A 16760-nucleotide genomic window follows, 5' to 3' on the forward strand; every position below is an offset into this window, starting at 1 on the left:
CATAAAACCTTTGTGAAATTATAGTACAGTACAATTTTATTGTTTATTTAATTTTATTTAATTTTATTTTTATTATATTATATTATATTATATTATATTATATTATATTATATTATATTATATTATATTATATTATATTATATTATATTATATTATATTATATTACATTATTTTATTTTATTTTATTTTATTTTTTAGAATAACCCCATAAAACCTTTGTGAAATTATAGTACAGCACAATTTTATAATACAGTTCAAAGAAATCACAGAAAGAAAAACAGTTCATGAAGATTATTTATTATTATATCATTTTTATTATTTCTATTTTTTATTTTATTTTAGTTTTTTGTGTGGAAGTTATAGTACTTATTTTCATTAAAAAATAAAGTAATTGAGAAGACTTTGTACACTGGTGAACATTAGAGAATTTCACTGTTTTTTAAATTCCTGTGCCACGAAATTAATGATTTTTAGGTTTTTTTGGTAAAAAACAGACAAAATGGTCACGTCAGCAGTGTTCTAACTTCTGAGCTCTCAGCACTGCCAGTAACACCTGTGAGGTTGAATGGATAACATTAAGAAGCAAGTACTGTGTATTCCCTGGAATACATTCCAGAACTGTTTGTTCAGTTCCACAAATGTACAGTCCACAGTTCAACTAATGAAAATAACAGTCCTGATTGTGAAGTCTACATAAATGCATCCCTGTCAAGCATTCTAAATTTGGTTTATTTACAAAAGATATCCTGCTATTAATTAGGCATTCAAATTGTATTTATTTGTTTATTTATTAAGCCTAGTAATTGAGAAGAACATATTTGCAAGCAAAAATAGGCCTAATATCAAAATATAAAACTTGTTCCTAATCTCTTCTATTGTGTTTAACATTGTTTAACTTTTGCATGTTGTAATTGTCATGGTGTTGTTCGTCACTAATGTTTTGTGATCATGTCTTTATTTTATAAACCTGAAGAGAACACTAAAATTATATTTATATAATTATATTGTATTTTATATAATTACTTAAAAATAGTTTTATTTATTAAAATAATCACTCAATGGCTTCTCCCTCGCGTTCACCCAAACCAGTAGGTGGCGATATTGCTTCATATTTGCTTGCGGTCTGTTGTCAGATCCAACAAAGGAGTGGAAGACAAGGAAGTGTTGGTGAGAGGAATGTTGTTGTTACCGCTGTCATCTAAGTACATGTTAATAATGCACATTTTTGTTCTTGACAAGGACAAGACATTTTGTTCTTGCATGTACGGTTTTCTGTCGAGTGCCTTTGAACAGTTTTTAGTACGAGCGAATCAAAGCTGCAAATCCCGTCTGTTGTCATCATTTCAGTGTGATGACACAGCGAGCCGAGAGAAATTTGCAGATACATTGTATATGTTACAATAATTGTTTATAAAGAAACATATATGTCTGATTTATGCTCCTTCAAGTAAAATAGACGAATGTGGTATTTTTCTTACTGCTGTCTCATTGCTTGTCCTGTTTTGCAGCCTGCAGTTATACAAATACATTAATAATAACAAACCTCTTATCAACAGTGCAAAGACATTTCTTAGCTAAATAAAAAAGGAATGTTATATACATATAACTAACTAAATATATGCTAATCACACAATAACAAACATTAAAAAAATAATAATAATCTTAAGACGTAATCGATGTATTTCGAATGCATTACAGTATTCTTAACTGTTTCATGTCCCATTGACTCTCCCAGGTTTCTTGAGCCTCTCAAAACATCATGGAGTTTGCTGAGCTGATCAAAACCCCTCGTGCGGATGGGGTGGTCCTCCACCGACCCTTCATGCCCACTGTGGAGGGAACTCTGTGTCTGACGGGACATCACCTCATTTTGTCCTCTCGCCAGGATAACACCGAGGAGCTCTGGCTGCTTCATACCAACATTGACTCTATTGAGAAAAGGTACCACTGACGTACCGAAAGGTTATTTTAAAGGGACAGTTCTGTCTTCATTTACTCACCCTCATGTTGTTCCAAACCAGTATTCTTCTGTTGAACACAAAAGAAGATATTTTAAACAATGTTGATAACCAGACAGTTAATGGTAGCCACTGACTTCCATAGTATTTTCTTCCTACTATGAAAGTCAATGTCAACTGTCTGGTTACCAGCATTCTTCAAAAATATCTTCTTTTTAGTTCAGCAGAAGACAGAAACTCATACAGGTTTGGAACAACATAAGGGTGAGTAAATGATGACAGAATTTGAATTTTTGGGTGAACTATCCCTTTAATTGTAACCCTATTTCACAATATTACTGTTTTTACACTATTTTTTATCAAATAAATGCAGCCACGGTGAGCATAAGAGACTTCTCTCAAAAACATAAAAAAATCTTACTGACCTAATGTGTGCAGGTTTGTTGGATCCTTGGGAACTATTATTGTAAAGTGTAAAGACCTGCGGGTGATTCAGCTGGACATACCTGGCATGGAGGAGTGTCTTAATATTGCCAGCTCAATTGAGGTAAGACTGCATTAGTACTCACTCATAAAGCAGAATAATAATAGACAAATAATAATTTCTACTCATCAGTTTATGCTGTTAGTGTTCAGGTTATGATGGTTCATCTTTCAGGCTCTGTCCACGCTGGACTCTGTGTCCCTGATGTATCCCTTCTTCTACCGTCCTCTGTTTGAGGTCATTGAGGATGGATGGCAGTTGTTCATACCAGAGGAGGCTTTCAAAGATCTGGAGTCTATGGTATTGTTTTATCCCTGGAAGCCTTGACACTGAGGTCATCAGAAAAATATTGTGATACATTTTCTCAGTGTATCATTGTTCGGTTTTTTTTTCAGATTGTTCTCTATGGGAAGCCAGGGAACAAATGCTCATGATTACATGTTCTGAGATCCAATTTTAATATAAATACAGCTAGTATTTCATACACTACCGTTCAAAAGTTTGGGGTCGGTAAGGTTTTTTGAAAGAAGACTCTTATAGCTGCATTTATCAAGACAGAGTAAAACAGGAACATTGTGAATTCAAGTCACCTTTATTTATATATGAAATAAAATACACATTGTTTCAAAGCAGCTATGCAATGATAACAGGAAAATGATTCAATGATGCAAACAGCTTATTTCGGCTCTACAGCAGCTCTAAAAGAAAATAGTGTCATTGTTCATCTGTAGTCAGTTCAGTGTTGATTCAGATCATCAATTATTAAATTAGTTCATTTACATCTATAGAGAAAAACATTGATGTCGTCGTCCAGCTCAGTTCAGTTCGCATCAAATAGTGTCAGTGCAGTCAAATCAATAATATTGTTGAATATTAAAGGGATAGTTCACCCAAAAATGAAGTTCTGTCATCGTTTACTCACCCTCAAGTTGTTTCAAACCTGTATGAGTTTCTTCTGTTGAACACAAAAGAAGATATTTTGAAGAATGTGGATAACCAGACAGTTGACGGCATCCATTGATTTTTTTCCATACAATGGAAGTCAATGGCTACCGTCAACTGTTTGATAACAACATTCTTCAAAATATCTTCTTTTGTGTTCAGCAGAAGAAAGAAACTCATACAGCTCCAAACGTTGTGAAATAATATTACAATTTAAATGATCTGTTTTAAAAGATTGTAAAATTTAATATTCCTGTGATAGCAAAGCTGAATTTTCAGCATCATTACTTATACTCCAGTCTTCAGTGTCACATGATCCTTCTGTATGTAATATTTTAGTGGAGACTTTATTGTTTTAAGGATTCTTTTATAAATAGAACGTTCAAAAGAACTTTATTTGAAATAATTGTAACATTATAGAAGTTTGTCACTTTTGTTCAATTAAATGTATTCTTGCGGAATAAAAGTATTAATTTCTTTCAAAAACCAAATCTTAGTGAGTTTAAACTATTGAAGGGTACAGTTGTATATGTCAGCTTATTCTAAACCCCTATTACTTTACAATTAGAATGTTAGAATTAGGTTTTCTTATTTAGATTTTAAAAGGAACTGTCTAAAAACTGCTCTGTGGTCCTCTCTCAGACAGATGAATGGAGACTGAGTGAGGTCAATAAAGACTTCAGCGTGTGCCCCTCGTACCCGTCCCTACTGACCGTGCCCAAAGACATCGATGATGAAAGTCTCTGCAAAGCTGCTTCCTTCCGCCACGGTGGCCGTTTCCCTATGCTCAGTTACTACCACAAGAAAAACGGCATGGTTAGAAATGCACTTTGAAAATGTTGTTTCCAAATATTGATCTATTTAATACAGACCCTGATCTCGCTGTCCACAGGTGATGATGCGAGCAGCGCAGCCACTAACAGGAACCAATGGGCGCCGCTGCAAAGAAGACGAGAAACTGATCAATGCCACGCTTTGCGCTGGGAAGCGTGGTTATATCATCGACACGCGGACTATAGCGATAGCGCAGCAGGCTAAAGCTCGCGGAGGAGGATTTGAGCAGGAAGCCAACTACCCGCAGTGGAGGAGGATCCATAAAGCCATTGAGAGGTGCGTATCCAATTATTCTCGCAGAGCCATCCTAACTGCATAGTAGAGATGCATAATATTAATATTCTGGCTGATAATCATTTTCATGTTATGACCAATATTAAAATGTAATACTATTTTATCCAAATAAATGTAAAACAATAAATAAAAAAAATGAATAGTTTAAAATGTTAGAAGTAAATTTAGACATCACAACATTATAATGTACAGTATGAAAGAGATTTGAGATTTGCTAAAAGACCCCGTGGTAAAAATCAAGTTTTTAAAGGGTTAGTTCAGCCAAAAATGAAAATTCTGTCAGTAATTACTCACCCTCACGTTGTCCCAACCCCGTAAGACTTTCGTTCATCTTCGGAACACAAATTAAGATATTTTTGATGAAATCTGAGAGCTGGCTCACTCCTTCATAGGCTGCAAGGTAATCGATATCTGCCATCCCAGAACATTTTGTAAAGACATCGTTAAAATAGTCCAAGTGACTACAGTGGCTCAACCTTAAGGTTATCAAGCGACGAGAATACTTTTTGTGCGCAAAAAATTACAAAAATTACGACTTTATTCAACTATTCATTTTGTATGTCAGAACGTAGGCTCACTGTTGGCCAGCATCACACGCATCACACACATGACCAGCGTCGGCCAATAGTGAGCCTACGTTCTGACGTACAACCCAGAAGCGCTGCGCTGTTTCACTACGTGAACTCACTCAGAGGCCCACACTGAAGAAAATGAATAGTTGAATAAAGTCGTTTTGTTTTTTTGTTTTTTTGCACACAAAAAGTTAAAATAATGACCTTTTAATGAATAAAATAATTAAAATAATGAACTTTTAAAATAGCATCATATGACCCCTTTAAACAAAAACTCTGAGTATCTTTAAGAAAAAAAATAAAGTCCTCACGAAATGAAAATTCATAATTTTTACAGCTATTTTGTAAATGTATGTTGTACATGGATGAATCATCCACGATAAGATCTATTCTTCTTGTTTTGAATTGACGTTGTAAATTATGCATAATCTAAAACATAACTCAATCTTCTCTCCTGTTTCATCGCAATTTTAACTTTGACAAACTTTGGCAAATCCAGTGACCATTTCATAAGAGCTCAGCTTGGTTTCCAGGTACTGATAAAGTTGCATAAGTCAGATTAGACTTTGCCAAAGTACTTCTCAATTATGTGATCAATATGCATCAGAGTCAGACAGTCAATGAACAAACTTTGGACCATCTGAGACTGTACATTTATCAGGGGACTTGTTAGGTAAAATCTTTTAGGCATAAGCCTGAAAATACACATCTATTGCAGCTAAAATGCCAATTCAGAGCTGAAGCATATCGTTTGTGAGCAGGCAAACACAGCTGCACAAATGAGTTCTGTAACTGGGACTATAATCTGACAGCTGTTCTCCCACAGGTCTAATGTTCTGCAGGAGAGTCTGATAAAGCTGGTGGAGGCGTGCAATGATCAGTCTCACAGCATGGACCGCTGGCTCAGTAAACTTGAAGCCTCCAACTGGCAGAGTCATGTTAAGGAAATCCTCACCACGGCCTGCCTGGCTGCACAGTGCATTGACAGGTACATCTGTTGATACGTCTGTCTGTTCCTGTCACAGACCCATTACACCACAGACAGATCTGCTTATGCCATACTGTGCATACTGTGTTAATTACTGTTTTAGCTCTATTCTAAGTTAATTACAAAAGCTGCTGCCGCCCTGTTTCTCAGCACATTTGTTGCAAAGCTTGTTGTGGTGTTAATTACTGCAATTGTCATGCTGTAATCATCATTATTTTTATACCACCAGTACTGCTGTTTTAAACGCTTTTTTGGCATGCAGTTCATTATCAGGTTTTTAGCACTATGTGTGAGCTAAATAATCTCAAACTGAGTGCAATTTCAAACTGGGATCGGAGGAAGTGCTTAAAAATCCCCAACAAAAAAACATTCTCTCTGAAGTCATTTTCATAATGTGTAATGTGCGTTATTTGTGGTGTTTTGCAGGGAAGGGGCGTCAGTTCTGGTTCATGGCACGGAGGGCACTGATTCGACACTGCAGGTGACGTCTCTTGCCCAGATCATCCTCGATCCGGCATGCAGAACCATCCGTGGCTTTGAGGCGCTGATCGAGCGAGAGTGGTTACAGGTGAGGGAGGTTACAAGGAAAACTCTTTTACTCATATATGCCTGATTTGTTTCAACTCTGCTCCCTAGTTCCCTAGGGGTCGGCCATTTCTAAGGCCGTCCCACTGTCAAAATCATTCTAGCTCTCTCCTTAGAAATTTCCAGAATGCAGTGAAAAAATACAGTAGATTACTGGCTGCGCACTATATTTACACACTAGAAATATTGTCGTAGGGCATCAGGGTGAGCACAAGTGTAAATGTATATTCTGTCTTTAAAACATTTTTTGGGGGGGGGGAATCAAAACAAAAAATCCTGCAAAATATTATACAGGAAATAAATATCAAGCTGAAATAACTTACGTTGCTTTAAGAATTTAGTTTTGTTTAACACTATTCTTTCCATAAAAGTAGCCTTTGTAACGTGTGTGTGTGCGTGACAAAGGAATTTTAGTTCTTAGATGTTTAAAAGAAAGCTTTTAATTTTTACTTTTTAATTTATGGATTTTATCGTGCAAAATTTGGTGTCCGTAAGGTTTTTATTTCTGCAAGGTTGCATTTATTTGAAAATTTAACAGTATATACGATAATAATGTTACAAAAGATCTAGCCTATATTTTTAAATAATTTGTTCTTTTGAACTTTTTGTTAAAAGAATCTTTAAAAAGTATATCATGGTTTCCACAAAAAACTGTTTTTAACATTGATATAATGATGATAAGAATAATAAGAAATATTTCTTGAGCAGCAAATCAGCATATTAGAATGATTTCTGAAGGAGAATGTGACACTGAAGACTGGAGTAATGATGCTGAAAACTCGCCATCACAGGAATAAATGACATTTTAGAAATAAAATATAGAAAACAGTTGTTTTAAATTGTAGTAATTGTCTTTTATCAAAGAAATGCAGCCTTGGTGAATATAAGAGACAGTAAAAAAACATTGTATTATATTTGTTTCATGTCTGAATGCTAATATGCATGTACATTTATGTTTTTCTTAATAAAAAATTGTAGGACAAGTGCGTATTTCATAATGTCACTGTATGCAACGTCTTATATAGTGGCATATCAGTGTCAGTGTTAAGAGAATCAACACCTTCGCTACTGCTGAATTCGATTAACAATAGGGAACTAGGGAGCGGAATTTTGTGGTTTTATTTTATAAAATGATTATTATCTGTGATGTATGAAATCCTTTACCTCCAGGCCGGTCACCCGTTCCAGCAGCGCTGTGCGCAGTCTGCATACTCAAACGGGAAGCCTCGAAGTGAAGCGCCCGTGTTCCTGCTCTTCCTGGACTGTGTGTGGCAGATCCTGCGGCAGTTCCCCTGCTCCTTCCAGTTCAATGAGAATTTCCTGATCATGCTTTTTGAGCACACCTATGCCTCACAGTTTGGCACTTTCCTTGGAAACAGAGTGGCCGAAAGGTTAGTGTTCCCCTCCATTTACAGATTCTCACATACATCTCATTTCCTCCCCCACATACAACCTTCTTGTAAAAACTTTAGATTCTACAATCCCAGATACATGACCCCTAATTTCTAACTAGCCAACACATGCCCTGTCCCATTATTCTGAAGTTAACCCAAAAACCTGTGAGGCAATTGCATCTCCAAAGTGTGGATTCAGAGGAGAACTGCTAGGGTTGGCATTCAGAAGAGGGCTGTATTTTGCACTTGACGTTTCCAAGTACACTCTGTGTTAAACATTTTGGTTGGCAGGTTGTAATTCTATCCGTATGGAAAGATATGTTCAGGAGCAGAGGTCATGACCTCTTCTGTCAACACTCCTACGTCAGCAGAGGTCAGCTTGTAGCTGGCCGTGACCCTTTTGTGTTTGTTTCATATTCTGAGCAGGATGTTTTGGTAGATGTGTTGTGCAATGTTTTTCCACTTATTGCTAAAATGTGTATCACATTTCAAAATGTCCAGATTTGGTACAGTCATTTACTGACAATAAATATTGTGTAATGTGTGTGATGACATAAATCTGGCCTTTAGACTCCAGAGGACAGGTTTCGCTTTGGTTCGGTTTGGGTTTAGTTCCACAAAGAAGATTTAACATCCATAGAACCTTTTTATTCCACAAAAGATTCTTTAGTGAATACAGATTGTTTAGATTTGTAAAGTCTTTACACAAAGAAAAAAGGGCTTTTCACTGAAAGGTTCTTTATTCAGTAGCTCAAAATGTTTATGAATGTTAGGGTTAAGAGTGAAGAGTAGAGTTGGTGAAAGGCTTTTTGTTTGCTTATTTGAGATAACGGATGGCAGTGGCTGGATGTGTCTGGCTCCTCATAACATAAACTTTACTGTAAAGTTTGGGTGTAAATGTAAACTTAGTACTTTCTGTGTAATGTTTCAGGGTGAAGCTGCAGCTGTCTCAGAAAACCGTGTCTCTGTGGTCATGGGTGAACCGTCCTCAGGAGCTGGAGCGATTTCTCAACCCGCTGTATGAGCCCAATAACCTGGTCATCTGGCCGTCTGTGGCACCTCAGAGCCTGCTGCTGTGGGAGGGTGAGTGACACGGAATATTATATCATGACACCATGCGTTTACCCAGTTAACCTGTAGGTGGCAGTCACGTGTTGTTTGGTGCTTTAGCTATATTTCTGCCTTGGCACTTTAGATGTGCAACGTGTGGATTGTGAGATCCTTGCGTGTTTTGAAATGACCGTAACAGTATGTCACCGTTCTTCCATGATGTAGACGAACCTATAGATATCTCGTGAATTAGTGACACTTCAAAACCATGTTTAACAAACTTTCCATCTGAATTATGATAAAATTCCTGGTGTAATGAAAATGAAAGCCATCTATACTCTTTAGGCTATTTGTTATTTTAAACTATAAACTGTATGTTATTTAAAAAATTGAAATACAATTATATAAAATTTTAAAAATTGTATGTAAATAACAATATGTAATTAAAGTCATTATTTAAATTATTTATATTTTAATATACTTTTATTTAAATTAATTACTGACAATTGTAAAGAACACACCTGTTGTTTGCTGCAAAAAAAATGTGTGTGTGTTTCGTGACAGATAAGACAAAGATAAAATGTCCTAAATTTCCCAGTTAATTTTATTTTGAATTTAATGATTCATTTAGATCTGTTGAAATTTTAATTACTTTCAGGAAAACTCACCTCTCAAAAATATCATGTTTAAGATATTAAAGAAGCATTAAAGAAGCAACTTCTGCTTCAGTAATGCTTGTTTTAAACCTTTCAGCGGATGCATATTACGTCACGTGGAATTCACAAGTGTGACAATGATTCAACCCCGATGACCTCGGTGCCTGTCATTTTATTTTTTTTAGTCCTCACCTCTGGAACCTGTCATGCCTCTATTTCAAAGGTGCAGTGAAAGGGACTCTTTCAGGAAAATCAGCCAAGCAGACACGGAGTTTAGTGCCATGGAGTTCACTTTCAGTCACATGAGCAGTTCTCAAACAACTCACAGATATGTTTAGACCTTTCATATACACTACCAGGCAAACGTTTGGACACACCGACTCGTTCTTTATTAATAGTATTTTCCACATTTCATCTAAACCATGAGATGAAACTAACCGATTATGTAGTCACCAAAAGAGCTATTTATTTTAAAGGTAGGTAATATTAAAATATGGGATCTGAAAAGCCTTTGCATTGAGCAATAATTGAAAGTATGGGAGGACATTTTGCCCAAAGAATTTAAGCTTCAAGGTCCTTTGAGGAACAACTAATCTAGTGTTAATTTCACAGTCGGGTGGGTATTGACCAGTTTGCTCTGCTGCTGACATCATTAAAGACTGTCAGCTGTACGTGTGCTCAGAAACATGGGTGTGGTGACAAAGATTCCAGTCATTCTGTATGTTTCCTTATGTAAAGCCTTGAGGTATGGCATGGCTTTGCTGAAAGTTCATTTAAAAAGTGCTTATTTGTATCCCATGTACACTTATTTTGATAACATACTAAAGCACACATGAAGTACTTTATTATCATTTTAACTGCAGTGTTATTTGATAATGCATTTAAAGTTAATATATTTAAATTTTACTAAATTGCAATTACACATTTGTAATGTTGAAGTTGCAAAGTAAGGGATAAATGAAGAAATCATTTTAAAATAATACACACCCTTACACCTCGGTGTGCATTACTTTCTAATAATTCAAATGAGTCAATTATTCCACTTATACTACAGTAACCACACCTCAAGTCATTGTTCAGATGATGTATTCCAAAACATTTGTCAGGTTTTTGTCCTTAAAATGGTCTTGTGTAGGACTAATTTCTTACACATCTCTTCTCATCCCTCCGTTGCTAATTCCAAAACGTCATTTTAGAGCTAGTAACGGAGGCTTCAGCCACTGATAGCACTAGCAGACTAATGCAGTAAATAGAGAGAGAAAGAGATGAAGCGTGTGTGAATTACCTGAGTCTGTGGGTCTCTCAACAGTGTTCGGCAATAGCGACTCTACTAATAGCGAAACTGTAAGTTTATCTGCTCCAAAAACAGCGCTGTCATTACCTCGCTAGTGAGAAATGTCATGTAGCTTTTAAGTTGCAAAACCAGTTTACTAATAAAATCTTTGGAGCAGCGCTGACAACACATTTCTGTGCGAGTGTGTGTCCGTACTGTATGTGTGCGTTTGAGAGGAAGAGAGAAAGAGAGTATGCGCTGTCCGTACATAAGATGTAATTTTGTGGCAAAAACATGGAAATAATGTGTCATTTTTATCCTATTGTTTACTATATTTATTTGCTTGGTCAGTGTCGTTGTGGGTTTTGGTTCTGTAGTCTGTAAAGACCTTTCAAATAACTGAAATCATTTGGTGAAGTTATACGGAACTGTAATGCGGGCAAGACCTGCCAGGAACTACTTTAGCCGTGCGTACAAAGTATCAATACAATTGACATTTAAAGTATACATTACAAATACAGATTTACTAAAAGTCCTTCTTAGGTGGGTCAAAAAAGCACTCTAAAATTCGGCTAATTGCATTTAATATGAATTTAAACTATAATACATTTTATTTAATTATATAAAATGTCATATAAATGCTTTAGTCTGACTGAAATTGTTCTAATTTTTATTCAGACTAACAGACCTATAAAATGTGATTGTAGCTTGTCTTCATCCAGCATGTGCATGTATGTTAATCTACAGTTAGCCTCTGCGTTAGGCTCTTGTGTATTGTGCAATGTTTATTTAATCCTTAAAATATTTGATTATGCAGATGAAGACAGATAAAGACTGTAGCTCAACTACACAAAAACCCCACTGTATCTTAATTACATATGCACGTGTAAACATATGCTGAGTCACTTGGTGCAATTGATTATGGTTAATGCCTGTCATGGAAACTGAATGTGACCAGTTTACATGTTTTTTCAGCTTGTGGCATTTCTTCCAAAGCATTATATTTAAAGTGTAACCTCACTGTGTTGTTACAGTGTCGTTACATGTATTAGGGCTGCACGATTTGGGGAAAATGCCATATTGCGATTATTGAGGTCAATATTGCGATTGCGGTATGGGATTGCGATATAATAAACAAATTGTTTCATGAGTCAACTTGCTTGGTTCTCAAGGAAATTGCACACAGATTAGTGGTAATGCTGAAATGTGTATTTCTCAACTCAAACTAGCAACATCAACAAACTGCACAGTGTTTTCAAATTAAAATAATATTTTTTACAAAATTAAATAATGACATCTTTGCATTACTGCAAACTTGTTATTGTCTCAATAGTATAAAATAAATAGAACCATAAATAAGAACTTTTGTATGCTCATGAAAATAAGATATTTTGAACATTCTGTCCAGACAAGCCGGGACATTTAAGTATAAATAAACTCAGTCAGTGGATTATTTTTGGTGTAAGATATTGCGATTGTAAAAACATTTGATAACTAAACAGAATTTTGTTAAGTTTGGTGACAACGTTACAATGTTTACATAGTACAATGACTGGTAGGCTACTGTTTTTATTATTGCTTAACACAAATTTCACGATTTCAAGTCAAATCTTGTGATCTTGATTCAATATCAATTCATTTGGATAAATATTAGGTATAGTATGTTAATTTATGTTAATTAAAAAATCTCAACTAATGCCATAAACATACAGAGAGCCCTGTCAGCTGGTATTATTATTAAAGGTTAAAAATAACAACTCAAATTAAATATAATGTGGTTTTTACTAGGCTATAATAACATTGTTACAATATTTTAATGATATAAGTAAAAATATAATAAATATTTAATATAGTGCACATATTAAGCAAAATACTCCTCTATATAATTTGTCTTGCCAACTATCAAATGGCTTTCCTGAGGTAAATGTAATGTTATGTGAGATTGTTCTCCAGCTGTTTTATTGGCCTCTTTCCGCGGTTGAAAAACACTTGATTGATCGATATTATGTATGAGGTAAACATTTCGGTAAGTTGTACTGTATCTTTCAACAAACACTTCATTCGTGTTTATTTACTATTAACTAGTAAAGAGTAAGAGATGTTCGGTTCACGACCACGATCTGTCACGTCACATTTACAAGCGCCAAAACGCTATTGTTTGAATTTGAATAAAATTGACCGAATCTGAGAGCAGAGAATTTGCTTCCTATCAGAAGTAACCTGCTCTGTCTAGTCTATCGGTGTCAGTGCCCTCTTTGCTTCTCGTTTTTTCTCTGCGTGAGAAAATGGATGCGTGGCATGAGAGCGTGTGAAAAGTGTCAATTGAGAGTTGGATGTCCTGCTCTCTCTCCTCAGTGTCGGTATGCATCATATAATCGCATAGGCTTGACATCGAGATTGCGATATGATTAATCGTGCAGCACTACTGCAAATAAATGTTTACTCTTTACCTGGGCCGAGAAATTCACATAAACGGCATTATGGGGAAAATGGAACTCTATGGCAGCAGTTTGATAAATATTAGAAACTCATTGTGTAAGAAACATGGGGGGAACAGAATCTGATGGCAAATAACGCAGCTTTCTATGGCGTTGCGCTCCCCGTTTCTTAATTTAACTGACGGAATGGCAGTTCCTTTCAGTTTTTCCCCTCCGTTTGCCCTAAAAGTTTGAAATGTTGGAAGAGGTGTTAGTGAGGCCAGTAGGGGGTGCTCACCCTGTGGTCTGTGTGGGTCTTAACACCCCAGTGTAGTGATGGGGACACTATACTGTCAATGAGCACCGTCCTTCGGATGAGACGTTAAACCGAGGTCCTGACTCTCTGTGGTCATTAAAAATCCCAGGATGTCCTTCGAAAAGAGTAGGGGTGTAACCCTGGCAATCCTGGCCAAATTTGCCCCTTGGCCTCTGTCCATCATGGCCTCCTAATCATCCCCATATACTGATTGGCTTCATCTCTGTCTCCTCTCCATCAATAAGCTGGTGTGTGGTGGGCGTTCTGGCACAATATGGCTGCCGTTGCATCATGCTGCACATCGGTGGTGGTTGAGGAGATTCCCCCTTCCATGTAAAGCGCTTTGAGTACCTAGAAAAGCGCTGTATAAATGTAACGAATTATTACAAACACGGAGGTATTTCAGAATTTCCATCGCAGCGTTCTCTCCATATTTACGCTTATAATGCGCTGGAATCCTTCACTGGAAACCAAAAGTAACTCACTCCCGCTAAACGTTTATTCTTTGAATTCTTGCACCCGGAAACAATACAAGTCAACACCATTATGACTAAAAGTTTGCTAAGAAGGATTTCCTACTAAAGTAAGGCAGCATTTGCCTCTGGTCAAGCCTATCTAATAAGGGTGGACTGGTGGGAGTTGCCTTGGACAGCAACATGCCTATCCACCGCATAGGCAGCCAGGTTTTATAGTCAGTCATGCAGCATCAGACCTACCTTTTTTTTTTTTTTTTTTTGAAATGCCAGAAAAGTTAATTGATCAGCGACCGAAGAATATATAATCACATTTCAGGCACATTGTGACAGATTTACTTTGGTCTTGTTTTCTCTATAGGGATATTCCTTCGCTGGAATCGCTCCACAAAGTGTTTGGATGAGGCCTATCAGGAGATGGTCCATATTATAGAGTACAACAAGGAGCTGCAGAACAAAGTGAACAGTCTGCGGAGACAGCTGGCCCAGCTGGAGACGGAGGACAGCCCGCTGCAGACACCGTAGGACATCAACAGAATGAAATGAGTCCTACGCACATGTATCTACACTCCTCCCTCTGACCGTACTCTTTCCTTATGATTCCACTGCTCAGCTTTATTCACATTAACATATTTCACTGGTCTCCAATGGATTCTACTCTATGGCCACTAGATCTGATGCTATATTAGTATATCATTGTAGTTTTCTTCCTCAAACACTATGCCGCACTCGTCCTTATTATTGCTTGTTCAACACTTTGAACTGATTAGCTTGTTATTATATGTCATTTCCCTAGATATTGCAAATTGGGTGCTGTGGTTTACACATTCTCAAAAGCAAAGGGACTGCTGATGTGCCATTTTTCATTTTTAGTCATTTGTCACGAAGTGCAATAGACAATGCAGCTATAAAACAGCTGTTTTGAAAGGGAAAGAATTAGAGACTGACTATGAGATGCTGAAAATATCATTTCAATATAACACTGGTGGTTTACATAGTCTTACATGATCCGTAACTCTGGCCACATGAATAAGAGATTGCCAAAAGCGGCACTGTTTGCTTTACAAATGTAAGATCTTCTGTGCACGGGTAATATACATATTTGTATTGAGTAATAATATATAGCATTTTGTTTAAAAAGACAAATTTGTTTTAGAGATCAAAATGTGTCATAAATCTCCATCCACAGCCTTTAGAACCTTTTTTTTGTGTGTGTGAAGATTAAGATCTTTATTAGGATACACAAAGCCGTTGTTTGGGAACAGCTAAAAATAAAGCCCACTGGGATCATTACAATTTCCGTTGTGAACAAAAGCACTTGATTCCCTCCAGTTCTCCATGAATGACTTGAGCATGTTCTTCTAGACTAGAGGTGCTCTCTGCAAAAACATTTCTCAATGAATCAAGATATACACTCATTGTGCCATTAAGGTTTTTGGAACCATTTATTTCATAAATATGTGAATATTTAAATCTATGATGTATGACTCCCGTTGCATATAAAGGTAATTTTAATATTCCAGTGGGTTCTTATCATCAAAGAGACTGCTGCAATTATGAATGTGTTTTAGTTTAAGGAAGGTTTTGATACTGGGTATAGACAGTCAGTTGTTATTGTTGTTGTTTTGTTTTTTTATACATGTGCACAAGTTAATCATTTTTTATTAATTCATTCTGGCACTTCAGTAGCATCAACTGACATACATCATTAAGATCTGTCTTATAAGTGTCTGTATAGTGTCATGCCTTGCTTTACAAAATGTAATATTGATCAAGTGTTACATTGAATTTGATTATGTTCTGTGGGCATTAAAAGATTGTTTAATGTACAGCCTTGTGGTGTTTTCATATTTAAACTGATCTATAAGAGTCACAGTAATCAGGTTCAGTAATCAGACTTACTACTGTAAAGAGTCTACAGAAGTCAGTTTGACTTAGCATCTTATCAGTGCAAAGTGATAATGACCGATAAGGACTAAACACTGATAGTACATGTGCTGAAAAAAAAAAAAAAAAAAAGCAAGCAAAATGGGATCTATTCTAGAATATATAGTTTAAATAAAATATTTCATAGAAAAAAATACAAATAATTATATATATATATATACACACAGTCACACACACACACACACACACATACACGCACTACTAGGACATCAACATATACAGACCCTTTCCAAAAAATTCGAATATCATGGAAAAGATTATTTATTTCCATAATTCCATTCAAAACGTTAAACTTCCATAGATTATAGATTCAGGGCCCACAACTTAAACGATTTCAGGTATTTAGTTGTTTATTTGTACATAATTTGGGCTTCCAGCTCAAAAAACCCACGAAAACAGGATTTAAATTTTTTTGAATATTACATGAAATCACACAGTAATTACACAGTGATACCATGGTCATTGAACCAGGTTTTGGTTATTTTGGCAGTGTGGGCAGGTGCAAATCCTGCTGGAAAATGAACTCAGCATCTCCATAAAGCTTGTCTGCTGAAGGAAGCATGAAGTGCTCTGAAAA

At 36.1% G+C, this 16760-nt stretch overlaps 1 protein-coding gene across 4 annotated transcripts in view; it reads left to right on the plus strand.

Moving 5' to 3' along the window:
* Nucleotides 1–16065, plus strand: part of mtmr9 (myotubularin related protein 9) — a 17477-nt gene extending 1412 nt beyond the window's left edge. Inside the window, exons 1-11 of one of the 4 annotated variants that reach the window (XM_084432721.1) lie at nt 1100–1167; nt 1736–1941; nt 2397–2505; nt 2617–2742; nt 4027–4200; nt 4277–4494; nt 5911–6072; nt 6499–6640; nt 7828–8048; nt 8983–9134; nt 14598–16065. In XM_084432721.1, the coding sequence (XP_084288847.1) occupies nt 1760–1941; nt 2397–2505; nt 2617–2742; nt 4027–4200; nt 4277–4494; nt 5911–6072; nt 6499–6640; nt 7828–8048; nt 8983–9134; nt 14598–14761 (1650 nt within the window). In that variant the 5' untranslated portion in view covers nt 1100–1167; nt 1736–1759 and the 3' untranslated portion in view covers nt 14762–16065. Of the gene's footprint in view, nt 1–1099; nt 1263–1735; nt 1942–2396; nt 2506–2616; nt 2743–4026; nt 4201–4276; nt 4495–5910; nt 6073–6498; nt 6641–7827; nt 8049–8982; nt 9135–14597 lie in introns of those variants that run through there. The other 3 variants (XM_084432722.1, XM_084432724.1, XM_084432723.1) reach the window with 3 other exon arrangements.
* Nucleotides 16066–16760: the final 695 nt, after the last annotated feature.

This window comes from Rutilus rutilus (genome assembly GCF_951802725.1).
Source record: "Rutilus rutilus genome assembly, chromosome: 15".
Lineage (NCBI taxonomy): Eukaryota > Metazoa > Chordata > Actinopteri > Cypriniformes > Leuciscidae > Rutilus > Rutilus rutilus.